The following is a 25727-nucleotide window of genomic DNA, read 5'->3' on the forward strand; positions in this document are numbered from 1 at the left end:
GAGGTATAGGAAGGAGAAAAGTGAATGTGGCATCTTTGTAGTTTTCCTTTGGGCTTCTGCAAAGGTGTGAAACATCAAGAATGGGAATAAAATGAAGACAGACCTCAGAGCTCCTTCTGAAACTGGGGTCTGGCAGCTGCCAGAGCCAGCCCGGGAGCACCCAGACACCCTGCCTGCATGGTGTGGACACCCCTGTCCCAACATCTCCACTCCATCCAGGCCACGACACCCCGGAGCCACCTCCAAAACATCCTCAAAGGCCACCTTGGTGGGTGTTTGCTGGGAGCACCACAGGCGAACGGGGGCTTCAGACATCATTGCCATGTCAGCTAGAAGCTGATGTCTCTATAATCTATGAATGTCACGGACTGGGGACAGCCCTGCCTGCCACCTTGTGTCCCATCCCCTCTGCCTCCCACAAACCCTCATGGCTCTGAACCCAGCCCCCAAACCATCACCTGGGTGGTGGCATGTCCCAGGGCTGGTCCTGAGTCCCCATGTCCCCTCTCGCCGTGCAGGTCGAGGCATCGCTGGAGGAGCAAAACTTCACGGAGCTGTGGGGGAAGAAAGCCAAGGAGCTCTATGGCAGCATCTGGAGTAACTTCAGTGATCTGCAGCTGAGGAAAATCATTGGCTCCATCCAGACCCTGGGACCCTCCAACCTGCCCCTGGAGAAGAGAGAACAGGTAGGAGAGTTGCTGGTGAAGCCCTGGGCATTGCTGTGGTGCTGCAAAACCCCTTAAAGGGACTTTTCCCAAGCCTCCAGACTTGGTTGCTGGCCCGTTGCCCCTCCATTGCATTTTGGAGGGTCTCCCTGGCCTCTGTGCAGGAAAGACAGTGATGGAGAGGGGCGATGGGGTACTATCTCCAGGGGAGGTGGGGTGCCTGCTGGCCCCATTATCCAGCCCTAACCTCCTCTCAGAGCTATCCCAGTGGGAATCGGGGATTTCCTGCTTACACAGAGCAATCTTGGGCGTCACCTGGAGACCAGCCACGCTGTGCCTATGGCCAGGGGCCAGCTGGCTCAACCCCCACTCCCCAGCGCTCCTCAGGGATGCAGCCCACTGGAAAGGAAGGCTGCTGCAGCCACCCGGCTCCTAAGCCCTCCCTGCGAGGCCACAAATGCTGTGCCTAAGTGACACAGCTCTGCACTAGAAGCATAAGGACATCCTGAGCCCTCCCCATCATGGTCCTGAGCTTTCAGGGGTGTTTACCTAAATGGAATGTGATTTTGATTTCCATGCATGAAAATGTTGCCAAGGCTGAGGCTGGCAGCCGCTTGCCTCTGCACAAGCGCAGGGACACTGGCACTGCTGTCCCCTCCAGCCTGGCCCATGGCTCCCTGACAGCCCTCTCCACCGAAACCCTGGCATAGCCCAGTGATAAGATCCTTTCCAGAGAAGCGTTGGCCCCGGTGCCTTCCAGGAAACCCATCCCTGCCCTCTCGCAGATAACAGACAACATTATGTCTCCTCCCTGCACATCTGCCACATTTCGCCTGTCCCCGGGCAGCTCCATCCTGCAGCTGCCACTGTTGCCTGTCTCCATCTCCTCTGCCTGGCCAGAGCAGAGGGATGGGAGCGGAGAGGGGGACAGAGCAGAGGAATTTCCTTCCCTGGGAATGGGCTCCCCAGGCAGGTTCCAGGAAACCTCCTGTTGCTATTGTTTGCTGTTGTTGAAGTTCACAGAAATAAATCATCCTCCTCCTCCTGTTTTTCTTATTTTTTTTTTAACCCGCTTAGATAAACAGGCCGTGCTGCAGCCCCGCTGACAAAAAGAGCTTTATAAATAGCCCCACTCTGGGACACCACAACCGCTCACGCCATGTTCGAGGGGTGTTAGGCGAGTGGCTGTGCATGGTTTGCTTGTCCCAAAGAGCCTCCCTACTCCCACCATGTGAAGGGTATAAAACTCTGAGTGATAACATGCTTATCTCACCAAAAACACACTGTGTAAACACACCAATCCTCCTCCACATCCCTTTGGACACACACACGCGCTCCAGAGCTGGGAAGTCTGTAGATCCCTCCTGAAGGGCCATTCCCATGCCCTTCCAGCTCCAACATCTTTTCCTTCCCCGCAGTACAACACCATCCTGAGCAACATGGACAAAATCTACTCCACGGCCAAGGTGTGCCTGGCCAATGGTACCTGCTGGGAGCTGGAGCCAGGTATGGTCCTTGTCCCTCTGCCCCTGTGGGGTGCTGAGCACCTTATGGCCATGAGTTTGTCCTGGTCCCCACATCCCCAGTGGGCTAGGGTTGGCAGGTCCCACCCATGTTCATCAGGGTTGTCCCGGGACGAGGATGGATATTTGGGTCTGGCCCGATGGCGGTGGCACCTCTGCAGAGCTACTGTGGGATGTGACTCCCTCTCCTGCCCCTCTCTCATGTCCTACATGTCCCCTCTGTCCCAGACCTCTCGGACATCATGGCCACCTCCCGCAGCTACAAGAAGCTGCTCTATGCTTGGGAGGGGTGGCACAATGCTGCAGGCAACCCACTGCGTGCCAAGTACGAGGAGTTCGTGAAGCTGAGCAACGAGGCCTATCAGATGGATGGTATGAGCAGGATGGGGGGATGCAGGGCATGGTCAGGCATCAGAGGTGGGAATTGGGGCCGGGACAATGGGGTGCCCTGCTGCTCTCCCCATCCTGCATGCAGCCAGGCATCCAATTTCCATTTCTCTGGTGCCAACACTCTGGGGAAGGGGCCAAAATCCTGCTGCTGTTCCCTGGTCCCAGCTCTTGGGGTTGGGTGGGGGGCAGCCCCTGCAGGCTGGAGCCAGAGGTCATTACTGCCTCCCTGGCAGGATTTGAGGACACAGGCAGCTACTGGCGCTCCTGGTATGACTCAGCCTCCTTCGAGGATGACCTGGAGCATCTCTACAACCAGCTGGAACCGCTCTACCTCAACCTGCATGCCTTCGTCCGGAGGAAGCTGTACGACCGCTATGGCCCCAAATACATCAACCTGAAGGGTCCCATCCCTGCTCACCTCCTGGGTAAGAGGAGGCACCCTTCCCAGCCTGTGCCCAGGGGTGCTGGTAGGGCGAGGGGCACATGCAAGGCCATAGTGGGACAGGAAAGTCCCAGTTATCACCGTGTTTCGTTTCGTCCCAACCTACCACCAATTCTGCTCCAGCTGTTTTCTCTTCTCAGGCAACATGTGGGCTCAGCAGTGGAACAACATCTATGACCTTATGGTCCCCTACCCCGAGAAGCCCAACCTTGATGTCACGAGCACCATGGTGCAGCAGGTGATGGCCTGAGGGACTCACTGGTGGCACTGGGGGACAAAAATGGGGCGTGTTGGCCAAGGCTTGCCCATAACATTGACCCCATGGGAGTAGTTTCTCATACCTGCATAGGGGACAGCAGAAGAGCCATGTCTGGGAGGGAAAGGGACAAAGAAATGACCCCACTCCCCCTCTGGCAATGACCAAAGAGACAGTGGGTGGGCAAAGAGGAAGGATAGTGCAGTGGGACTGGCGCCAGTCCCTGGGTTGGGGGCTGCGTCTACACCATCACACAGGTCCAAGCACTCCTGGGGCACCAGCCCTGCTCCCTTCTCCTGTCCATGCTGGGCACCAGAACCATTGCTTGGTGCTTCTTAGGGATGCTCACACCAATTCTGGGGCCAGGGCTCCCCATCAGGGTGAGAGGGGCAGGACCCCTGTCCCTTGAAGACCCACATCATCCCCATGGTGCTGTGAGAGCATCAGAGGCAATGCCCAGGGCATGGTCAGCCCCTTCCTCAGCCATAACCCACTGCCTGCTGCCCACCAGGGCTGGAATGCCACCCACATGTTCCGGGTCTCAGAGGAGTTCTTCACCTCCCTGGGGTTGCTGGAGATGCCCCCTGAATTTTGGGAGAAGTCCATGCTGGAGAAGCCAACAGACGGGCGGGAGGTGGTGTGTCATGCCTCGGCCTGGGACTTCTACAACCGCAAGGACTTCAGGTGTGTGGGGACATGCTGGGGCCCAGGGCTACAGGGTAAGACCCTCCTCCATCCCCCTTGGTGGTCACCATTTTGGGTACCCTCAGCCTGGCCGCGCAGCCCAACTTGTCACCTTCTGGGGTAAGGTCTTGGGGCACCTTGCTGCCCTGCCTTCCCCTCCACTGGGTCTTTTCCCTACTGCATTGGGTGCTGCCACCCTCTCAGGGACTGTGGAGGGTCCTTCCCATCGAGGGGGTGCACAAGCAGCTGGGGTCCCTCACTCAGCTCAGGCAATGCTCTATTTTCACCCGGCAGGATCAAGCAGTGCACGACGGTAACCATGGAGCAGCTGTTCACGGTGCACCATGAGATGGGTCACGTTCAGTACTACCTGCAGTACAAGGACCAGCCTGTCTCCTTCCGCAGAGGGGCCAACCCTGGCTTCCATGAGGCCATTGGCGATGTCTTGTCCCTGTCTGTCTCCACCCCCAGCCACCTCAAGAAAATCGGTCTCCTCAACAGTGCCACCGAGGATGCAGGTATGGCAGTGATCCTGGGGATCTGGGTGGCCTGGAGGCCTCAGGCACTGCCTGTGGCACCAGGAAGGGTTTGGGACATGCCATGGTGGGCTGCAGTCTGGCAACACAACCCAGAGCAGGCAAGACCCCATGGCTGATGTGTGCTTTTCACCCACGCTTAGTTCAATGCACAACCCCTTCTTGTTTCCACGGGTCCATGTAGGACCCTTCATGGCTCCATCCTCTTCACCCCCGAGAGTGGGAGGGATGCTCTCTAGAGCTTGTCTGTTTCCTTCCATTCTCCATCAGAGCCCCGAAACATGAAAGCATCATCTTTGTGCTTGATCGGCTTTGACCTTTCCAGCATTGCCCCTTCCCTCACCAAGAAACACCCACCCCAGGAGCTCCTGGTGTAGCTCTGTGGAAGTAGCACTGAGCAGTTACGTGCACAGTCATGAGGACAGTCAGCGGGTGATGCTTCTGCCTGCCAGCTGGCACAGCGGAGGAGGACTTGTCACCGCAGGGCACTGCCGGCTTGGCAAGAGTCTCTCCCCCCGCCCAATGTCTCTCAGCTGACATGTCAAAGCAGACGGCGGCAGAGCAAACCAAGCATTCACACATTCCTGACACAGGTGTCTGCTTTGCGGAGGAGGGACAGTCTTGGGATCCTCCTGCCTTGTCATTTTATACGTTTCATTGTGGGAAAGCCATTGCAGCAGCCAAAAGCATTGGACCGATGTTGCATAAACACGACGGAGCAGATGGTCCCTGCCTCAAGGCATCGCTGCATGACTAACCAGCCCTTGGCAGCTGTGCCACCATAGCGATGGCAGCCAACAGCCCCTCAGGGCAGTGCTGCCAACCCGGAGGGCCCAGGGTGAATGTGTGAAGAGGGAACCATTAGAGTTACACTCACCAAAGACCTTCTCACTCAGAGCCAGGCTGAAGGCAAGGGGACACTGCACTTGTCACTCCCATTGTCCCCACTCAGTCAAAAGGCACGTTGCCCCAAGTAGGAGCTGTATCTACAAGAAACTTCCTGTTTCCTAAACACCATTCTCCAGGGAGCAAAATTATATGTTGAAATGCTGTCCCCATTTCTCATCCAGATCTACTCACCTTCTTGCCCACAAAATGTCTAGTGGCCATAGTGATGTTCAGCCAGACTCCTTCTCAACCTGGTTCAGGCTCTGTTTCATGCAGAGAGCAACATCAATTATCTGCTGAAGATGGCCTTGGAGAAGATTGCCTTCCTGCCCTTTGGCTACCTCATTGACCAGTGGCGCTGGAATGTGTTCAATGGCCGCACGCCCCCAAACCGTTACAACTACGACTGGTGGTATCTGAGGTAGAGAAGAGTCACCAGAGGTGGCCTGGGGTTTGGAAGCTGGGGCTGTGCAAGGAAGACAGCAAAGAAGGAAGGAAGGAAAAAAGGGAAAAGTAGCCATGGAGATCCTGGAGAACGATACACAGATGGGTGGGCAGGTGGGATGGATGGGTAGAGGAGTGGGTGGGTAGGTGGGTAGATGGATGGATGAATGGAAATACATGGAAGTGCAGTCTAATTGTGTAGATTTCTTAAGCCTCCCCTTCCCATTCCCTACCTTGGTTCATCTGCCTCCCTCTTTCCAGCTCATGCTCTTGTTCTCTGTTGTCTGCAGAACCAAATACCAGGGTATCTGTGCTCCGGTTTCGAGGAATGAAAGCAATTTTGACCCTGGAGCAAAGTACCACATCCCTGGGAACACCCCTTACATCAGGTAGAGGAGAGCTGATGAGGGGACAGAGGCTTGGGGAGCAGAGGTAGTGGGTGCTCAGCTCTGCGGGCAGGGACTGGGATGCATTGCTCCTGCTCAAGACACAAACACTATGCAACGCTTGGGAGCACAAATTATGGGGAGCTGACATGTGGCCAGGTGCATTCCCCCGCACCCTAGGATTTGTCTGCTTCCCTTTGTCCCCAGTGCTCACCTTCCATGGACTTCCTTGGCAGGTACTTTGTGAGCTTCATCCTTCAGTTCCAGTTTCACAAGGCACTGTGCCAGGCGGCCAACCACAGTGGTCCCCTGCATACCTGTGACATCTACATGTCCAAAGAAGCTGGAGCCAAACTCAGGTGGGGACAGAGGAGGGTTGGGACAATTGCCACGGGCAAATGTGTGCATGGAAGCTGATGGTGTGCAAAGGAAGGAAAGAAGAAAGGAAGGAAGGAAAAGTGGCTGGAGAAATAGCTTTGCAGATGGATGGATGGATGAAAATACATGGAAGCACTAGGGTGGGGTGAGTGGTCCTCACCAGAGTACTGCTATTGTCCCTGCCATGAGCTCTCACCCAGACAAGAGGTCACTAAAGCACATTTGGTTCCTATTGACTCCCTGGGTGTTAACAAATGCATATGTGATGGGGAGTCCTCTTTCCAGAATGCAGGACAGATGGGAGCTTCAGAGGCAGTTCGTAGGTTCATGTCCCATTCAGGAATAGCATCTTCAACCCTTGCAATGCTGAGATACCATCACCGCTTTTCTCCCATCCATCCCCTGGCCTCATGCTGGCTCTTGCTGTCCCGCTCCTCTGCAGGGAAGTGTTGAAAGCTGGGTCTTCCAAGTCATGGCAGGAAATCCTGTTCAGCCTCACTGGCACGGATAAGATGGATGCTGGGGCCCTCCTGGAGTACTTCAGCCCTGTCACCAAGTGGCTTCAGGAGCAGAACAACAAGACCAATGAGGTGCTGGGCTGGCCTGAGTTTGACTGGCGCCCCCCTATCCCTGAAGGCTACCCTGAAGGCATTGGTAAGGCTGCAGCTCCATCCTGGCTCTGGGGAGGCGCAGGAAGCAGTCTCCCAAGGGACATCACTAACCCCAGGCAGGACAGTGCTGAGGGAGGTCTCTGCTGTGGGTGGGGGAGGTATCCATGCCAGGAAAGAGAAATAACCAACTCCACATGGAGTCCCACAGGGTTTTGCTTCCCAGGAAGCAGTTGCCATTAGCCAGCCTCTTGACGTACTGTTGTCTGGAGCTGTGGCCGTGCCACTGTAGTAATGCCATCAGTCATGGTGTGACAGGTCATCTGTTTTCAGCTGCATCCTTTCTGCCCAAGTGGGAAGGTCTAGGGCATGCAGTGTGTCCTGTTATCCCGTCCCCTATCCAATGGAACACCCCCAGCAGGACCCCTCTGGCCCCATTCCTTGGCTCAACCTGCTCCCAAGTTGTGGCATCCTTCAATGGACCTGCAGTTCTGGGAAAAGCTCAACCATGGTTTCTCCATGGGGTGGTGCTCTTGCAAAGAGAAAGAATCTCCTCACTCCCCTTCTCTTCCCCCATTTATCTCCTCCTCTAGACAAAATAGCAGATGAAGCACAAGCTAAAGAGTTCTTGTCCGAGTACAACAGCACGGCTGAGGCAGTGTGGAACGCCTACACTGAGGCATCCTGGGCCTACAACACCAACATCACTGACCACAACAAGGAGATCATGGTATGGGAATGACCTTGGGGCTGTGCGGGGAGAGACAACAGCCAAAGCAGGCAGCTGGTACCCAAGGCATGTTTCAGATGAGCTCTGAAAACCAGGGCATCCTCTGCCCCTAGCCAAGGGGTAAGGTTCTCACCCAGGAGGTGCCTTTTCCATGAAAATCCTTGTCATGCCATGAGGTACCTACTAGGGCAGCCATGGGGAGGTTGTCAGTCATGGCATGCCAGGTGGTGTTCCTAGTGATAGACTGTGTCTCAGGGATCTCCTTGAAGTAACTCCTCTTCTGTCCCCTCCTGCCCTTGCAGCTGGAGAAGAACTTGGCCATGTCCAAGCACACCCTTGAGTATGGCATGAGGGCCAGGCAGTTCGACCCCTCCGACTTCCAGGACCAAAGTGTCACGCGCATCCTCAAGAAGCTGAGTGTCATTGAGAGGGCAGCCCTGCCTGAGAATGAGCTGAAGGAGGTGAGCTGCAAGGGGACAGAGCAGGACGGGGTGTCCCTTGCCACTATCTTGTGTGGAGACAGTCTTCTCCCAACTTTTAGGAAATGCCACTGGGCAGCCACCTCTTGCCCTTGAACAAGGTGATAGTTTGGTACCATCTACACAAAGCCACGATCCTTGCCTCCAGGATTTCCCACCCAAAGGTTGCCTATCCCAGGCTGCAGCAGGGCCTGGCTGCTTGGGTGGCAATGGCACGTTGCTTGCTGGCCCTACTCCCTCCTGTATTGACTCCACTTCGCCTCCATTTGGGGTCACACTTGGCCTTCGAAGGGACCAGAGGAAAACACCTGAGGACATCTCAATGGGCTGTGACATTCTCCAAGAGCAGAAGCAAGGATAACCATCTTACATGATCTGATTTTTCTTTACAGTACAACACCCTCCTCTCAGATATGGAAACCACATACAGCGTAGCCAAGGTCTGCAGAGAGAACAATACCTGTCACCCCTTGGATCCTGGTAAGATCTGGCAGGGTGTCCAGTGAGTCATCTGCAACAGGCCCAGAAAGGAGGGATTTTTTAATAGGGACATGGAGAAAGGTCATGAAGGGGCCTTCTCACCTTCTCTGTGATGGCCCCTGAGCAGCACGTTGGGTCTAGCACCATTGCATCAGTCCAGCCCATCCAACAGCATCACTTTGGCTTCATTTCTCTCTCTTCAGACCTCACAGACATCATGGCCACTTCACGGGACTATGATGAGCTCCTCTTTGCCTGGAAGGGCTGGCGGGATGCTTCTGGGAAGAAGATCAAGAACAACTACAAGCGATACGTGGAACTGAGCAACAAGGCAGCCATGCTCAATGGTCAGTGTCCCACTCCCTTAGAGACCTACCATGGTCTCAGCACCCTGTAAGCAGAGGATTGGACTGATTGTCCAACTCAGGGCTAAAATCTTGAGGGTGTGGAGGTCCCACCAACTCCCGTGAGATCTAGTCTCATCGATAGGGAGGGACTTGGGGTGTCTGAGCAGCAAGACAGACTCTTGCCCAAGAAGGACAGCATCTAACAGCTTTTACCCTTTCGTTACCACAGGCTACACGGACAACGGGGCCTACTGGAGATCCTTGTATGAGACACCCACCTTCGAGGAAGATCTGGAGAGGTTGTACCTGCAGCTACAGCCCCTGTACCTCAACCTGCATGCCTACGTACGCCGAGCCCTATACAAAAAGTATGGTGCAGAGCGCATAAACCTGAAGGGTCCCATTCCTGCTCACCTGCTAGGTAAGGGCTTTGCTAGGCCCTCAAGCAGAACCGTGTCTCCCACCAGGCTTTAGTTTGCTCCAAGTCATGCCAAGAGTTGAGACTGGTCTCTGTTCAGCTCTGGCTGAAGGGCCAAGGCCCCATGAGATGGGTCTGCAGAAGCCAGGCTGCCCCAGGGAAGGGTAACACACACAGTATGACTGGACCTCTCCTGCATGGGCGGGCTCCTGCTTGCATTACCCTTGTGCAGGCAGGGCAGGGCAGGGCAGGGACCAGGCAGGGTGATCCACTCTGTGCAGGAGTTGGGAGTAACTGGTTGCCTTTGCTCTTCTCTCCCTGTGTCCCTCCTGCCACGTGTTGTCCTCCTGTGCTTCCCAGGCAACATGTGGGCCCAGTCATGGTCCAACATTTTCGACCTGGTGATACCTTTCCCGGATGCCACCAAGGTGGATGCCACCCCAGCCATGAAACAACAGGTCAGTGCTTTTCCAGGCTGCTCTGGGGAAGCCCCTTGGGACCCAGCAAGCTTTGGCTGTTGCCACCACCCTTGTTGCCAAATGCTCTGGTGCTGCCAAAAACCTTCATGGCTCATCCGTATTCTCTTCCCACCTGGAGATGCCAAGGGCTGGATCCAGCTCCAGCTGCTCCCAAAAGACATCCCCTGCACAGAGGAACAAGGCTGTCCCTGGCCTCCCATCCTTCCCAGCCCTTGCCACCCCTAGCATTCCCCATTGCCCCTCACCAGGTCCTCTGTCTGCTCTCTCCCCAGGGCTGGACACCCAAGAAGATGTTTGAAGAGTCAGACCGTTTCTTTACCTCTCTGGGCCTCATCCCCATGCCGCAAGAGTTCTGGGACAAGTCCATGATCGAGAAGCCGGCAGATGGGCGGGAGGTGGTGTGTCACGCCTCAGCCTGGGACTTCTACAACCGCAAGGACTTCAGGTGCTCGTGGGGAGCAAGTGGTGGTCTCAGCTGATGTGGTGCTGGGGCAGATAGCAATGTCTTGGTACAATAAGGGCATGTGGCCACCCACATGTCATTGCTGGCAGGAACCCCCGTGGTGGATGGAGGGCAAGCAATGCCTTCCCTGCCCTGCCATGGAGAATGGAAAAGCCAATGAACAAGGACAGGGAATGGGCAGGGGCAGCAGGAGATGCAGGAGAAAAGAGAGAGACCAACCCAATGGAGTAGGACCAGCCTGGCCTGGCATCAGATGTGGGGTGGAGGCACATGAAAACGGAGACCAAAGGGAAAAATAGCTCAAGGGGGTGTGATTGTTCCTGGAGATTTTCACCCCAGCACTGCCCTCCCTTCTCCCCCCATTCCACATGTCCTGGTCCAGGATCAAGCAATGCACCGTGGTGAACATGGACGACCTAATCACGGTGCACCATGAGATGGGCCACGTCCAGTACTTCCTGCAGTACATGGACCAGCCCATCTCATTCCGCGATGGGGCCAATCCTGGCTTCCACGAGGCTGTCGGCGACGTCATGGCCTTGTCCGTCTCCACCCCCAAACACCTTCACAGCATCAATCTGCTGGACCAAGTCACAGACAACAAAGGTGAGCTGGCAGGGGAGCACCACACAGCAAAGATGGGGGCACTGCTGGGGACAGCTGGAAATGTAGAGGGACAAGATGGGATGGGCAGGGTGGAAGGGGTCAGGGACATGCATGGTGGTTTTGCATGCATGGAGGGGACAGGATCTGGTGGGGACACCCTGCTCTTGGTCAGAATGACCCATACAAGGTGGAGAGGTGGGTACAGTACTGCCTCACTCACACCTTCACACCCTGGGCAGAAAGTGATATTAACTACCTGATGAGCATCGCCCTGGACAAAATCGCCTTCCTGCCCTTCGGGTACCTCATGGACCAGTGGCGCTGGAAGGTGTTTGATGGGCGGATCAAGGAGGATGAGTACAACCAGCAGTGGTGGAATCTCAGGTGTGCTTGAATTCAGATCCCTCTTTGGTGCAAGGGCCTTGGCCATCATCCCGCTGCATGTTTTCTCCCTGTGGTCCAGTTGGCTGCAATGGGACACGATGAGATACATAACCCCTCACCCTGTCCTCACACCCCACTGTGTCCCCTCCCAGCTTACCCCACCTTCTCCTCCCCATGCTGGGCTAACTCTCCCTCTTTGGCCCAGGATGAAGTACCAGGGCTTGTGCCCACCAGCACCAAGGTCTGAAGATGACTTTGACCCTGGGGCAAAGTTTCACATCCCTGCCAATGTCCCCTACATTAGGTGAGTAAGCAGGGCTGGGGCAGGGGGGAAACCACTTGGACACAGAAGCAGCATCTCCAGTTCAGATGCCAGCGATGGCACCTTGTTTCATGGCTGGTGGGATACTTGGTGGTACTATCCTGAGGGCGCTGGGCAGCTTCAGGGACTCTGACAGAGCCTCGGAGAGGAAACCTGGATTTGGGGGAATTTCTCCCTATCCAAGGAAGATGGGCTCATCCACCCAGGCAGCCATAAAACACATGTTAAAGGAGAAATGGCATCAGCAGGTTGGACTGAGTTGATGCAGGTGTAGCTCCAAAGCCAGTGATGCTCCTCCAGACTGGGAAGGTGCAACCAGGGGATAAGAGGGACCACATCCTCCTTTGCACAGCCACTAGTAGGGTCCATTCCCATGTCCTCACTTCTCTCCACCGTACCAGGTACTTTGTCAGCTTTGTGATCCAGTTCCAGTTCCACCAGGCACTCTGTGCAGCAGCTGGGCACACGGGTCCCCTGCACACGTGTGACATCTACCAGTCCAAGGAAGCTGGGAAGATTTTGGGGTAGGTGTGTGGGCAAGGCAGAGCCAAGACATTTATGTCCCCAAATACCTTAAAGCCAGCCCAGCAAGACAGGAGGCAATGCAGCTCCTGGTTATCCATCCCTTCCCTGCCTCAGCATGGGATGCTCTGGTCCCTGGCGCTGGGGTGCGGGCAGGGGGGAACCCCGGGCAGGGGCACTTTGAGCTGGGTCCTAGGGCTGTGATTGCAAAAGCAGCCACTAGATGGTAGCTGGGACCCTGGCAGGTGGAAGGCTCCCTCCCTCCTCCTCCTCCGCAGCCCCCTATTCCTTAGGGAAACAACCCCCTTGCTTCAAGAAAAGCACCTGCAAAATTAACCCTTTCACCCAGAAACTGCTCTGCATCAGGCTGGATTCACTGCAGGGCTTTAATCCATGTAAACCCCCCCCCTCTCCCCCAAGAAAAACCTCCTTCCCTGTGCTCTGGGCTGGCAGCCCCACGGTGCTGGGGGCATAGACTGTACCGAGGGTTGCTGATGCCAAAAGCCCCAAATGCTGGGGAAAAGGGAAGGGCTGGTGACCAAGAGGGCGATGGGGAACCCACTGGAGCTGATTTCTCCTGCCACAGGGAGGCCCTGAAGCTGGGTTTCAGCAAGCCGTGGCCCGAAGCCATGGCGCTCATCACGGGGCAGCCCAACATGTCAGCTGATGCCCTGATGAGCTACTTTGAGCCGCTTATGACGTGGCTGGTGAAGGAGAACGAGAAGAATGGGGAGGTCCTGGGCTGGCCTGAGTACAGCTGGACTCCTTACACAGGTATGTAGGGGTCAGACAAACACAGCAGGTCCATGATGGAGCAGAGCTCAGCCCTCACCAGGGCCAGGATGGGGCACATGGGAGAGATGGAGCTATCTTGGTGCCCCTTGGCCACCCCAAAAAACACAGGGTATTTGGATGCTTCTTGATTTCCCATGGAGCTGAGACTAAAGAAAACATGGCATCCAAAAGACCAGCAAAGGGAGAGCTAGTGACCCAACACACCCCAGTCCATAGCCACCAGTACCAACCATGTCCCTTATTTCTCTATTTTCCAGCCACTCCAGCCCAAGCCAGCCCCAGCCGGACCGATTTCCTGGGCATGTCCCTAGCTGGCAATCAAGTCACAGCAGGCAGCTGGGTTCTGCTTGCCCTGGCACTCATCTTCCTGATCACCACCATCTTCTTGGGCATCAAGTTCTTCTTAGCCAGGAAAAAGGCCTTCAAATCCAGCTCAGAAATGGAACTGAAATAAGGCAGCCATCAGCAGGGGAAGCATGGACAGGGTGCAAGCATGGGCATTTGGGCAGGCTGGCAGCGTTGCCATGGGCATATTTGCCAATGAAGCCATGGGTTTCCACAGCCCAGGACTCCTCTCTCCAATCAGGTCAGGCATTTTTTTCCACTATGCAAGAGCCAAAGCAGAAAAGAGCTATTTATTTGTCAACGTCTGCATCAGGGGAAGAGAAATTCAGGCACCGGTAGGCACAGAGCCATCATGGGCTGCCCGTGCACCCAGGGCTGGGAGCTGGTCCAGCCTGGGCACCCACCAGCCATCTCCAACCTGTGGGCAAAGACACAGGGACTTCAAGTGATAGAGGGCAGTTTGGGGAGGGACGGAGCATGTTCCCACCCCTGGTTTGCCCACTGCTAGGCTGTTGACTTGCATGGATGAAAAATAAACCTATGTCTTGTCACCCCCAGAGCAGCAGCTCAGCTCCTTCTTGCGGGTGGGGTCCAATCTTAATGGGACAGGGCTCTCAAGCAGGAGAGCTGCCACCCCAAGCTAGTGCAGCTACAAACCCCTGGGGACCAGCCTGACTTTGGGGCAACACACCTGCAGCACCCAACCTCCCCGATCCCCATCATGAAAGCTCAGCATCCCCTTGCAGCATCCCCATCCTCTCCTAAGCCACAGCTCCCATCGCAGCTGACAGCTTGTGGGTTCACCATGGAGCACATGCCTAAGGAAGGGGCTGAATCGGGGTGAGAAATCCCCAAAGTCCAGGCCTGAACTGTTCAAATGGTTGGGGGGGGTCACCAAGACCAAGCTGGGACAGGGCTGGAGCTCTCGGCTGCTGTGGTTCCAGCACAGGAATGACACGTGTTTATGTAAGAGCCAGGGGGGCTCTGGGGTCAGCGATCACCTCCTGTCCTCCAGCTCCTGATTATCTTGGGATCAGCCATGCTTGAGGCTTTTTTCTGCCCCCCCCCCCCATCTTTCTTCTGCTTCTGTAAATAAAACTTCATATTTGTTCTGCAGTGATTAGGTGCAAAACTAATCCCAGGCTGGGGATTATTGCAGCCTTAAAGAGCTGTGATCTGCTGCAGTCCGGAGCAGCAGGGGAAATGAGGGGATCTGGAATGATCCACCCTTGCCCCTCCCATCTGATGGCCTCTGCCTTTGGTCATGTCTTACATGGGGAAACGGAGGCCCGGGAGAGGCTCACTGCACCCAGGACAGGAGCAGAAGGCAGGTGTCTGCCACCCACGCTTGGTTTTTGTTTGCTTCCAAACCTCCTCCGAGCACAGCACGCCCACAGGGACGTGAAACCCCAAGCACTTGTCTTTCTGCCGTGATCCACCGACCTGGGGAGCAGCCGCCCCAGACGCCTGTGCTCGCCCCACGTTCTTCCCACGGCCGTATCCTGATGCATCTGTTTTATATCCTGGCACACCGGGCACTGTCCTCTCCCCCCTTCCCGGCAGTGCAACGCTCATGGAGCAGAGACCTGGCACGGTGAGAGCTGGGTTTCAAGCCAAATATATTTTCAGCCTGGGAAAGCAGGCTGGTGCAGGTGTGCTCCATCCAGCTCAGCTCCTCACTGGCAATTTTGAGCCCCTCGGCTCTTTTTTGCCCCATTAGCAAAGGAAAAGAGATTTCCAAGATCATCAAGATCCTACAAGTTTAATGAAAATTGCTTTCTGGAGGAAAAGGAAAGAAAAAAAGAGCCACGCTGAACACTCTCACTCAGGGACTGCAACACAAGCTCAGCCCTAATTAAACATCAGAGAATCCACATAGGAGCTGACTCTGTCCTGGAATGGACACTGCTACAAGGGTGAGTGATAAGTGCACTAAACTGCAGCCTCCTGCTCTAAGACAGATAGACAACCCAAGCCCACAGCCCATCCAGAAGACAGGACTTGACACCAAGCTACCTTCAGCACAGGTCCAAGGCTCCACCCAGGAGATGGGGCTGGATGCAAGGTTGTGCCCAGCCAAGCTCAGGGAGAGGCTGAGGGTCCCACCCTGACCTTAAATGGAGCTGCTGGGCGGAGGTGCCCAGGTGAAGCTTTTCAGGCCAATGAAGGCTGCTGGTGCCCTGAGGGCTCTGCCAAGCCGGCAGCAATGTTTTACAAGATACCTTTAAAATGAGGATGATTTCCCTTCCCGATTGCGATAACATCTGGAGAGATTTTGCTGCCTTCTGGCTCCTGCATCATGCTTTCTGTTGAAATTAGGAGGCTTAGCAAAATTACTCCCTAAGGAGAAAAAAAGAAAAGAAAAGAGCAGAAGAAAGAGGAGATTCCTCCTCAATTCATGTAACTCCTCAAAGGGGAGCTGAGAAAGCAGCAGGTACCCCAGGCTTGCGGGGGGCTGCCCTGCACCACCCTGCCTGTGCACGAGGGTCCCAGAGTGGAGATTTGCTTTAAAATCATGCAAATTTAAAGAAACACCCTGAGTTCCTTTTGCCGTCTCGGGGACCCTTTGGGCAATGCAGAAACCCATTTTCAATTTTTTTAATGTTCATTATCCGCTGCAGGAGGGTGGCTGGGGGGTTCCCACACCCCGCGGCCGCTCGGTGCTGGCGGGGGCCCAGCCAAGCCAGGTCTATTCTTAGCCGGCGGGTGGCCGGGCAGGAGCAGGCAGGGTGCGCGGGGCCGCGTTCCTCGCATTCCCCTTCCCCGGGGACAAGGAGCGCCTGGAAATATGCAGCCACGGCTTGGCAGCAGCCAGGGGCCATCAGCGGGGGCCACCCCGGGCGGGGGAGATGGGGGAAGCAGCGGGGCGGGTCCCGGGGGACAGCAGAACTGCTGCAGGGATGTGGTGAGCCGCGGTCAAGGACCGGGGACTCCCCATCCCTGCCAGCTCCCTGCCCGTGGCATCAGCCCCTGCGAGCCCTGGCTGGCACCATCCTTCCCTCCCTGCTGCTTGAGCAGGGCTGAGGGGGGGGAAAAGGTGAATTTGGGGGTGAGGGGCAAGTGGAGCACCCCAAAGTCGCCCCCCCCCCCCCCCCCCAGCAAGCTCAGACTCTCCTCAGCCCCGTGGCTTAGCTACAATTCCCTACTGAGGGGGACAGGGACCAAGTCCAGCCCAAATGACACCCCCACCCTCCCAACGCCCCCTCCATCAAGCATCAGGCACCCAGGTAGTGCCACCCTCACCTGTGGACACATTGCACCGGGCACCCAACTGGGTCCCACCCTCACCAGGGGATGCACCTGGGGGTGTGAGCGGGGCTGGCCCCCTCCTCAGCCCCACAGAGCCCCCACCCCCTGCATGGGCAGCATCCCCCCGCCCTGCTTCCTCAGGGTGCCTTGGCAGCAGGCCCCCAAAGCAGGCTCTGCCTGTGTCCCCATGCTGGTGGGGACCATCCCCACCCCTCGGGGCTCTCCCTCGAGCTGACACCATCCCTGCCGAGGCCTCGCAGGCGGTGGGCAGAGAATTGCTGCATACTGAAAGTGCTGCAGCCCCAAAGGACGGGGCAGCGTGTGGCCAAGCCCTTGGCACTCAGCTCCTCTCCCTCCATGCCCAGGAGTGTTTCCAGCCAGACAGACCCGCTGCAGCTGCTGCCAGCACCCCCCACCCACGGCCGCATCCTGCCCTTCTCTGGCCTTCCCCGCAGCATCGCCGTGAATTATTGCAGCCGCCTGCTCGCCCCATCCATCCACCCGGCCTCAAGGACTGTGGGTGAGTCACGAGCCTGCCCTGTGCCTCAGTTTCCCCCGCTGTGTGGCAAGGACAGGCAGGATGCCAGTGTGGCTGCCATGAACCGAGCGTGCCACATCCCAGAGCCAAGTCCCCGCGGCTTTTCCTGCCACTTCTGAGTGGGAAGTGACTCTTGTCAGGAAACAACGTCCGTGACTTGGTTTAATGTCACTGAGTCCTGCCCAGGTTTGCAGTCTCCCATTGGTCCTCCTCTGGGATGGCATGGTGGAAAGCCCAGGTTGATGAGGGTTAATTTTGGCTGCACATTTAACTGTTGTTTGTTTTGGGTGGGGTTTTATTTTATACTTAGCAAACAAAGAGTGCAGTGGTGAAAGCCTGGAAAATACGTCAGGATTTGGAGTGGTGGGGTGGAGGAGGGAGCCAGGACAAGGAGCATCCTTCTCCCTGCAAAATCCATTTACAGCCCCAATTCCTCCCTCCCTTGTCACATCCCTGGAGCATCTTCCAAAAGTGAAAAGCAAAGCAGGGGCATGAACTGTGCCAGGCAGCCGGGACACCCGAGCCTGTCTGGGGACAGCTCTGCTGGCTGCAAGCAGCTTTGGGGACCGCGAGAGCCCTGTCTCTCCCTTGCCGGCTGTGTTTGCAGTGTGGCTCTAATTACAGAAATGTGGAGAAACGCCGTCTCTCCATTGGCAAACATTTCTCCCGGCAAGCATCAGCTGGCAGCTGCCGTGCTGGGATTCAAGTGGGTATCCCACACCTCCCACCCCAAATCCACACCCCATTTCACGGCTATACCCCATCGCCCAATGCGCCTGCACCTGCCCGGGGCAGCCCCTTGCCGTGTGAGTGATAATTCCCTGCACAGGTTATAATTCCCTGCACTCCCAGGTGGCTCCTTATGCACTTGTGCTGCAGGAGCAAGGGAGGAGGAGGACACCCTTGGGAAGCACCCATGTCTCCTTTGCCCTGGAAATCGGGTGGTTTCCCACTGATTCCCTGGGGCGTGGGAAGGAAGGAAAGAAGAGGAAAGGATCAAAACCTCAAAAACACTTGAGGAGGAGGAGGAGGAGGAGGAGGAGGAGGAGGAGGAGGAGGAGGAGGAGGAGGAGGAGGAGGAGAGGAAAGAACTGAGTGAGGGAGAAGGAGGAGGAGAGCAGGGCAGAGAGAGAGAGGATTACTACTCGGCTGAATTAGAGGGAGCCCTTCAGCTGCCTTGAACAGCAGGAGAATTTGTGCAGAGACCCCAATTCTTACTATTTGGGATAAAATGTAAGCACAGGATTAACTGTAAGCATATGCTTAAGACCCAGGGAATTGAAAGAAGACTGGGCCTGAAGTGCTCCAAGGAGGGCAGGGAGGCAGGGCATGGACCGACAGCCTCGTGGATGACCTGGCTCTACAGGGATCCACTGGGGGGACTGGGAAAGCCATGGGGGGACTGGAAGAGCCATGGGGGTGCTGGGAGGCTCCTGGAGCTTTGTCAATAATAACCTGAAAGGGAATGACATGACTCAACTCCATCTGTGAGGGCTGTATGGGGAAGAGGGTTGGTAAGAGAGGCTCTTCCATCACCCACATGATGGGATGAGACTCCCTGACCACAGAAAGGATGATCAAAGTGGCCCCACTGCCATGGCCAGAGCAGGACAAGCCTTCCTGGGGTCACTCCACAGCCCCAGCCCTGGCAGAGGGGCTGGGGAGGCCGGGGCTGTGCCCTGCCCCATGCCCAAAGCCCCGCTGGTGCCCCTGTGCTCCACTCTGCGGACCCGCTCCCCGCTGGGGAGGGCTGCGAGCCGGCACGTGCCCTTATTGTCAGACACATCCGTGTCCACGTGATGTGTCCATGAGCATCCCAGACTGATTTATGGGATGAGAGGAGGGCAGGAGGCCAACCTTAAATCCTGACTGCCTGGTGATTAATAATCATAATTACGATCATATTAGCTGTAGTAATAATAGTTTGCTTTCCCTTGCAGAACTGGTCATCCAGGAATCTCAGAGTGGTTTCACAAGGCCGAGTGACCAGTGTCCCTATTTTCTAGTGAGGAAATTGCAGCACAGAGCTGTCTCCCTCGAGTCACCCAGTATATCAACAAGAAGACAGAGAAGGCAGGAGCCTGGACTCCGTGTCCCTCTCCCTCCCCCATGCTATTAAGCTGCATCTGTGTAATATAGAGCAAAACATCCTCCACGACTCGCAGTAAATCACGGCAGAGGCAGTGTGCAGAGTGGATGGGGCGAGATAATGGGTTTTTCACCCTCTTCAACAATAGAACAAGTTTTTCTCCGCTGGGGAAGGCTGACTTCTATGAGAGATGGAGATAAAAGCAATACCAGGGCTCTGAAATGGGCCTGAAAGGGCACCTGCCTTTGCTCGCCCACTTGCATTGCTGGCTCAGGGACAGGAGACAACTCCGGCAGGCAACGCTGCAGGTCGAGTGCCCCATGGGCATGTCCTGGTCCCCATGTGTATTGCTGAGGTGCACTGGAATATTAATTGAAAATCCCAGCAAAACACTCCTGCTGATGATAATGGACCATAATCCTCTTAGACCAATTTCATGCCTGAAAAATCGTGCATAACAAAATAATAATAGAAATCCCCTCCGTGGACACTGTCCTTAGCAGTGGGCCTGGGAGACGAGGCTGGCCAGAGGGGATTTCTCAGGAAGGGAAGGGAGCTGGTCCCCTCGGCCTTCACCCCTGAGGGGCACGGAGAGGTGGGCAGGAGAAGAGCTGAACTGGGGGCTAGGTCCGAACATCTGCTCCAGCAGGGCAGCGTCCCCGTGGGACCGCTATGTCCCACAGAGACTTGAGTGCCCACCGGGACCCCTGTACCCTGCAGAGCCCATGGGACCTTCTGTGGCCCCAGAACCCTGGGACCCCCGGGACCCTCCACGTCCCCCAGAGCTCCCAGGGCCCCCTGGACCCTCTGTGTCCCCCAGGGACCCTCCGTGCCCGCGGAGCCCTGTGCCAGGCCCAGGCCAAGCCCCCCCAACGCAGCCGCCCCCCCGCCCGCCCCGCCCGCCCCTTCAGCACCGCCGCGAGCGGACAGCTCCGATCCGGGGCCCCGCCCGCCCCGGCCCCGGCCCCGGCCCCGGCCCCGCACCCCCGGCCCCGCACCCCCGGCCCCGCACCCTGCACCCCTCAGCACCCCCTCCTCTGCTGCTGCACCCTTGCACCCACAGACATCCCCCCCCTCCAACACCTGCACCCGCCGGCGCCCCCTCCTCTGCCTCTGCACCTCTGCATCTCCTCCTCCGCCCCTGCACCCCCCCGCAGCATCCCCTGCACCTTAGCCCCACCTGCACGCCCCCTCCACCCACCACCCCCTGCACCCCGGCATCCCCTCCTCTGCCACCCCCGGCACTCCAGAGCCCTCCATCACCCCCTCCTCCACCACCCCCTGCACCCCATCACCACCCTCCTTCGCCATCCCCACCCCTCAGCACCCCCAGCTCCTCCTCCTCCAGCACCCCTCGCCAGCAGCCCAGCACCCCTTCCTTCACCAACCCTTTCTCCAGCGCTCCCAGCACCCTTCATCTGCACTCCCAGCAACCGCCCCATCCCCACCACATCCTCCTGTCCCAACACCCCAATCCTCCAGCACCCCTGCCCCAGCACCCCAAGGACCCCACCTCCATCCCCCCATCCCCCCCTGCCCCAGCACCCCAAGGACGCTACCGCCATCCCCCAAAGCAACCCCTGCCTCAGCCCCCCGAGGGACCCCACCTGCATCCCCCCCAGCACCCACCTGCTCCCCCCCGCTTTCCGCCCCGGAGCACCCCCAGCCTGCGGGGCCGGTGCCGCGGGATGCCGGGGGGGACCGGGCAGACCCGGGGGGCGTCGGGGGGTGCCAGCTCCCCGGTCGGCAGCTGCTGCTGCTGACGGCCCCCCGGCGCCTCCGGCGGGCCGGGGCAGCGGTGACTAAGCACTTTGGGGATTTCTACTCTTGTTATTTTATTCTATTATTTTCTCCCCCTTTCAAGCGGGTCCTCCCCCCTTCCCCCCATCCTCATCCTCCCCGGCCGCCCCCGCCCGGAGCCGGGCGCGGCAGGGCGGGCGGAGGGGTTCCCCCTTCCGGCCACCGGGAGCATGGGAGCCCCGGGCCGGCTCGCCTCCAGAGCTCGGCCAGCACTGGGGTGAGGCGGAGCGGGGCCGCGCCGTGCCGGGCCGTGCCGAGCCGCTCCGGGGCCGGGCCGCGCTCCCCGCCGCCCCCGCGGGAAGTTCCGCCGCTCCCGGGGCGCGCAGGGCGGCGGAGCGATGCCGGTACGCCGGGGCCATGTGGCCCCCCAAAACACCTACCTGGACACCATCATCCGCAAATTTGAAGGGCAAAGTGAGTACCGCACCCCGGCTCTGCTGCCGGCCCCGCTCCGCTCCCCCCGCGGCCGCGGGAGGCCCCCAGCTGCGGGGCACGGCGGGGAGCGGAGGGGCCGGCGGGGGGGCAGAGCGGGGCCACCCGCAGGGTGTCCCCAGGGAAATGAAGGCGCCCCTGTGACCTCCCGGGGCGGGGGGAGAGGGGTGGGCGACAGCCAGGCAGTGTCCCCGCGGGTATTTATAGACCGGGCGACACGAGGGGGACGAGCGGTCCCAGCCCGGTGCTTCCCCCGGGGCTGGGGACACCGCAGCCCCTCGCGGTCCCCGGCCTGGGAGGGGGTCCCCGGGGTGGCGGGGGGGGTGGTCTCGGCTGGCAGGGCTGGGGGAGAGGGGTGTACGCCAGCACAGACGGGCTCGCTGCCTGTTTGCCTTCAACTCCGTGCTGCTCAGAGGCAGCCGTCCCTAGTGAAATGTTGCCATTTGCTGTTGCTCGGAGTAATCCCTTTATATGAATTTTTGGGCTGTTTTTTGTGTCAGATATAGCGAAGAGTTTATGCGCATGGGGAAGCGCTGGGGTTTGTGTGCGGCTGGGTGGGGGCCGTGGGGAGGAGGCGCCAGGGGCTCCGCTGTCTGGGCACCCCGATGGGGCTGGGTCCCCCCTACGCAGCCAGGGACAAGGGGAGTGGGGGAATGGGGGAATGGACTCCCCTCAAAAGCTGCGCTCGGGGATCTGCCGTGGGGTGCTGGGACTGTGCACCCCCCACCGCCCCGAATCGCTGTGGTTTTTCTCCGGTGTCCGAGTTGCAGGGTGGGCAAACGTCCCTGGCGCTGCCATCCCTGCCAGATTTGCACTGCCTGCCCTGGCAGTGAGTGACATGACCCTGGGGACGGAAAGCGAGAAAAACTGTCCCTGGTTCCTATCAGTCCCCGCTGGGAAGCGGCGGCTGGGGAGCAGCGGGGGCACACGGCGAAGCGTGCCAGCAGGGAAGCAGCCAAGCTCCCTTGTCCCTGCCCGCTGCCTGCCTGCACTCTGCCAGCCATGTCGGGCACCAGCTGGGCTCTGCCAAAACATTGCCCGTGCTCCCCTGCGCCAGCGTCGTGGTGTGACAGGTGTTGGGAGACGCCAAACCAGCTCCCCTCCCCGGTCACATTGCTGGCACTGGCAGCACATCCTCCCCTGCTTGTGGGTGCCTTCTCCCCCCCCTGCAGCTCCCATGGGTGCAGCTGCCCCCGATGAGTCGTCGCTGGAGCTGGAGAGGCCCAATGCTTCCTTCCCAGGGCCGGTGCAGGGCTCTGGTACTGCCCTTACAAGGGCAAATCTGCAGGTGAGGGCAGGACAGAAAGCAAATCTGGGGTGGAAATACCCCCAAGGAGACCTGGATCTGCAGCAACTTCCCATCCCGGCCATGGTCACATCCCCTCCACTCAGCACAGCTTGCTCCGGTGCCCTGCCAGCCCCTAAATCCTGTCCTGCACCAGCCCAGCCTGGATCCAGCCTGGATCTGGCCCACGGAGCTGGCACTGGATGGGGAAACATTCATCACAGGTGGGGAGTGCACCCCAGGAGCAGGCTTTGGGCGAAGGTCCCCTCCTTGTGCTGCCTTCCAGCTGGCAGAGCGATTTGGATAGAGAAAGATCGGGAAGAGGGAACTGGGAAACATTTGGCTGTAGTGGTTTGTGCTGTTTGCAGTGCTGGCACCAGCATCAGCCCTGTGTGGGAGAGGGAAAGGTGCTGGGGTGGGAGTCTCCCACAAAGGGCCACCAAGGGCTGTCACAAGGTGGGATGAAGCAGGAGACCTCGGTGGGGTGCGGCATCCCCGGGGGCACTGGCTTTACTGGGAGGCATCCTCCAGAGCTGGGACCCTGCAGGTGACATTAGGGAGAGCCCCGATGTGACAGGGAGGGGTCCCCCCACCCCACCGGGTCCCAGCGCTGGGTGCCGCAGCCATGCGGAGGTTTCTCCTGCGTTTGGGTGAAATTCCCCGCGAGGCTGGAGCGCAGCGGGGCTCTGGAGCGCGCAGGCTGCAGATGCCATTCCTGGGTAATCCAGGAGATTAATTGGGGTCTGGGCTGGGAGGCAGACTCAAAACGGACCCTCTGCTCTGACCTGCCTCCGGCTCCAGCCCAGAGCCGATGCCAAATGCTGAAGGAGATGCTGCTGGAGGGGACATGGCATCCACCGCATCAGAATCTGCAGCCCCCTGTCACATTCCAGCAAACCTCTCCCAGAGAGGGTCTTCCCCAGCCCAGCACCCCCTGATCTCCCTGAAAAAAACAAAAATCAAACCAAATCAAAGTTCTAGGCTGAGTCTCCTCCAGGATACAGACAGAAGCGGCTCCATCTGGGCTGGGCAGTGCTGCCACACACCCCGGCATGACAGCCCAGGTGGCTGCAGCACCAGGAGAGGATGGGGCAGCACCACTCCCTGCCTCAGTTTCCCCTTTCCTCCACCTGAGCCCTTTTCTTCTTGAGCATAGGGGCCATGCAGCCCAGCAGGGTCTGGACTTCAGCTTCAGCCCGAAGGCACAATTATCCTATAAAACATTAGGAGAATCATTAGTGTGACGGGTTTCACCCAGCTTCCCACGAAGCCAAGCCTCACACTCACTCCTCCTCTTGCCCCTTGCCTAACTTCATTCAAATCTGAGCAAGGGTGGGAAGTCTCCGAGAGAACTCAGGTCCCTGATAAGCTCCTGGGGAGGGACGGATGCTGCAGCTCTTCCTTCTGCCTGCAGTACCGGTCAGGGACAGATTGCCTGTGGATTAGCTAGCAGCGAGTCCCCACATGCAAGCAGTGAGACGTCGAGGCTGCGTGGGTTGGCCCACCCCAGCAAAAACTGTCTTTACTGGGGACCCCCCCTTTGGGTTCCCCTGGCCCCACAGTCATCAATTCACATGAATTTGGAGGAATTTTCTCTCTCTGAAGAGCAGGGCAGGTCCCAGGGTGGTGGGGGCTGGTCCCACCCATCCTCTCCCCAGACTTGTCACTGGTGTCCCCCAGGAGCCTGCAGGGGCACCAGCCCCAGGGTGGGTGGCATCAAAAAGCCCAAGCACACCCCATCTGCCCAGGCTGTCCCCCATCCCTGCGGGTCCCCACCACCCCCCTAAGCCTCGTGCTCTCCTGCCTCCCCACAGACCGCAAGTTCCTCATCGCCAACGCCCAGATGGAGAACTGCACCATCATCTACTGCAATGATGGCTTCTGTGAGATGTTTGGCTACTCCCGCGTGGAGGTGATGCAGCGACCCTGCACCTGCGACTTCCTCACCGGCCCCGACACCACGAAGAGCTCCATTGCGCAGCTCACCCAGGCCCTGCTCGGCTCCGAGGAGTGCAAGCTCGAGATCCTCTACTACCGCAAAGACAGTAAGAGTTGCTTTTCAGGGTGATGTGGTGGTGGGAGGTGTCACCTGCCTGGGATTTGGGCTGTCGGAAGCCGGTGGTGGGAGGCCAAGGGGGTCTGATGCTACCAGGGCATCGCGATTGCACCCAGACCCAGGGCTTTGCCAAGGGTGAGTCCATGGTGGCTCCCGGTGGGATGGAGGTGTCTCTGCTGTGATGGGGCACTGGGGGCATTGGGACCTCGAGCAATGGAAATTGTTGCCAGATTATTTGGGAATCGGGTCATTTGTGAGCCCTTGGTGATGGCTCAGAGCTCCCGGGGCAAGCAATGGCATCGCTCGTGGGATCCCCACGTCAGGAATGAGGATCCCGTGGGAAGCCCACGGAGGAGCTGGGCTGGGACATGGGTCTCCCGGTCTGTGCTCCAGGACGGTATGAGACAGACCCCCCGTCTCTGCTGAAAGTGGGTACAGCCGATGGCCTTGGAGCCGCCTGTCCGGCGAGCAGGATGTGGCTGTGCGTGCACAGATGGAATTATCTTAAGATGAAAATGAAGCTTTGATGGAAAATACTAGTGATTAGTTCTAATACTGCAGGAAGTTAAATAAATATTTACTGCTTGATGCTGCAAACTAGCAGCGGCCAGGGCTCCCAGGGGCAGGAGTAAAGCAGATCGGGTGCTCGCTAGACGTTAAAAATATTAAGTATTTCCTTTTTTCAACTTGTAGAGCTTTCCCATCGCT

The 25727-nt window shown here is 58.0% G+C and overlaps 3 protein-coding genes across 14 annotated transcripts in view; 2 read left to right on the forward strand and 1 right to left on the reverse strand.

Moving 5' to 3' along the window:
• Positions 1 to 1589, reverse strand: part of CYB561 (cytochrome b561) — a 17570-nt gene extending 15981 nt beyond the window's left edge. The window contains exons 1-2 of one of the 4 annotated variants that reach the window (XM_087770294.1): positions 1215 to 1589; positions 459 to 668 (exon numbers count right to left, since the gene is read on the reverse strand). The gene's annotated coding sequence lies outside the window, so the exon portion shown is untranslated. Of the gene's footprint in view, positions 1 to 458; positions 669 to 958; positions 1184 to 1214 lie in introns of those variants that run through there. The other 3 variants (XM_087770295.1, XM_087770293.1, XM_087770296.1) reach the window with 3 other exon arrangements.
• The window catches only part of ACE (angiotensin I converting enzyme), a 20690-nt gene extending 3367 nt beyond the window's left edge, over positions 1 to 17323 (forward strand). Inside the window, exons 2-26 of one of the 5 annotated variants that reach the window (XR_015707521.1) lie at positions 519 to 686; positions 2084 to 2171; positions 2417 to 2560; positions 2812 to 3003; positions 3161 to 3258; positions 3788 to 3960; positions 4255 to 4478; positions 5661 to 5805; positions 6119 to 6217; positions 6451 to 6573; positions 7035 to 7246; positions 7794 to 7930; positions 8233 to 8391; positions 8802 to 8889; positions 9093 to 9236; positions 9466 to 9657; positions 10015 to 10112; positions 10406 to 10578; positions 10979 to 11202; positions 11442 to 11586; positions 11792 to 11890; positions 12310 to 12432; positions 13017 to 13204; positions 13483 to 15486; positions 17185 to 17323. Coding sequence is in view for 1 of the 5 variants with exons in the window: in XM_087770286.1 (XP_087626412.1) it covers positions 519 to 686; positions 2084 to 2171; positions 2417 to 2560; positions 2812 to 3003; positions 3161 to 3258; positions 3788 to 3960; positions 4255 to 4478; positions 5661 to 5805; positions 6119 to 6217; positions 6451 to 6573; positions 7035 to 7246; positions 7794 to 7930; positions 8233 to 8391; positions 8802 to 8889; positions 9093 to 9236; positions 9466 to 9657; positions 10015 to 10112; positions 10406 to 10578; positions 10979 to 11202; positions 11442 to 11586; positions 11792 to 11890; positions 12310 to 12432; positions 13017 to 13204; positions 13483 to 13679 (3633 nt within the window). In the remaining 4 variants the exon portion in view is untranslated. Of the gene's footprint in view, positions 1 to 518; positions 687 to 2083; positions 2172 to 2416; positions 2561 to 2811; positions 3004 to 3143; positions 3259 to 3787; positions 3961 to 4254; positions 4479 to 5660; positions 5806 to 6118; positions 6218 to 6450; positions 6574 to 7034; positions 7247 to 7793; positions 7931 to 8232; positions 8392 to 8801; positions 8890 to 9092; positions 9237 to 9465; positions 9658 to 10014; positions 10113 to 10405; positions 10579 to 10978; positions 11203 to 11441; positions 11587 to 11791; positions 11891 to 12309; positions 12433 to 13016; positions 13205 to 13482; positions 15559 to 17184 lie in introns of those variants that run through there. The other 4 variants (XR_015707522.1, XM_087770286.1, XR_015707524.1 and 1 more) reach the window with 4 other exon arrangements.
• KCNH6 (potassium voltage-gated channel subfamily H member 6) overlaps positions 15799 to 25727 on the forward strand; it is a 39200-nt gene continuing 29271 nt past the window's right edge. Inside the window, exons 1-2 of one of the 5 annotated variants that reach the window (XM_087770287.1) lie at positions 15799 to 17339; positions 24778 to 25008. In XM_087770287.1, coding sequence (XP_087626413.1) covers positions 17177 to 17339; positions 24778 to 25008 — 394 coding nt within the window. In that variant the 5' untranslated portion in view covers positions 15799 to 17176. Of the gene's footprint in view, positions 17340 to 20534; positions 21661 to 22060; positions 22967 to 24777; positions 25009 to 25727 lie in introns of those variants that run through there. The other 4 variants (XM_087770291.1, XM_087770288.1, XM_087770292.1 and 1 more) reach the window with 4 other exon arrangements.

Source organism: Nipponia nippon, unplaced genomic scaffold (genome assembly GCF_047370975.1).
Source record: "Nipponia nippon isolate SJK-2023a ecotype South Korea unplaced genomic scaffold, ASM4737097v1 scaffold_32, whole genome shotgun sequence".
In the NCBI taxonomy this organism is placed as follows: domain Eukaryota; kingdom Metazoa; phylum Chordata; class Aves; order Pelecaniformes; family Threskiornithidae; genus Nipponia; species Nipponia nippon.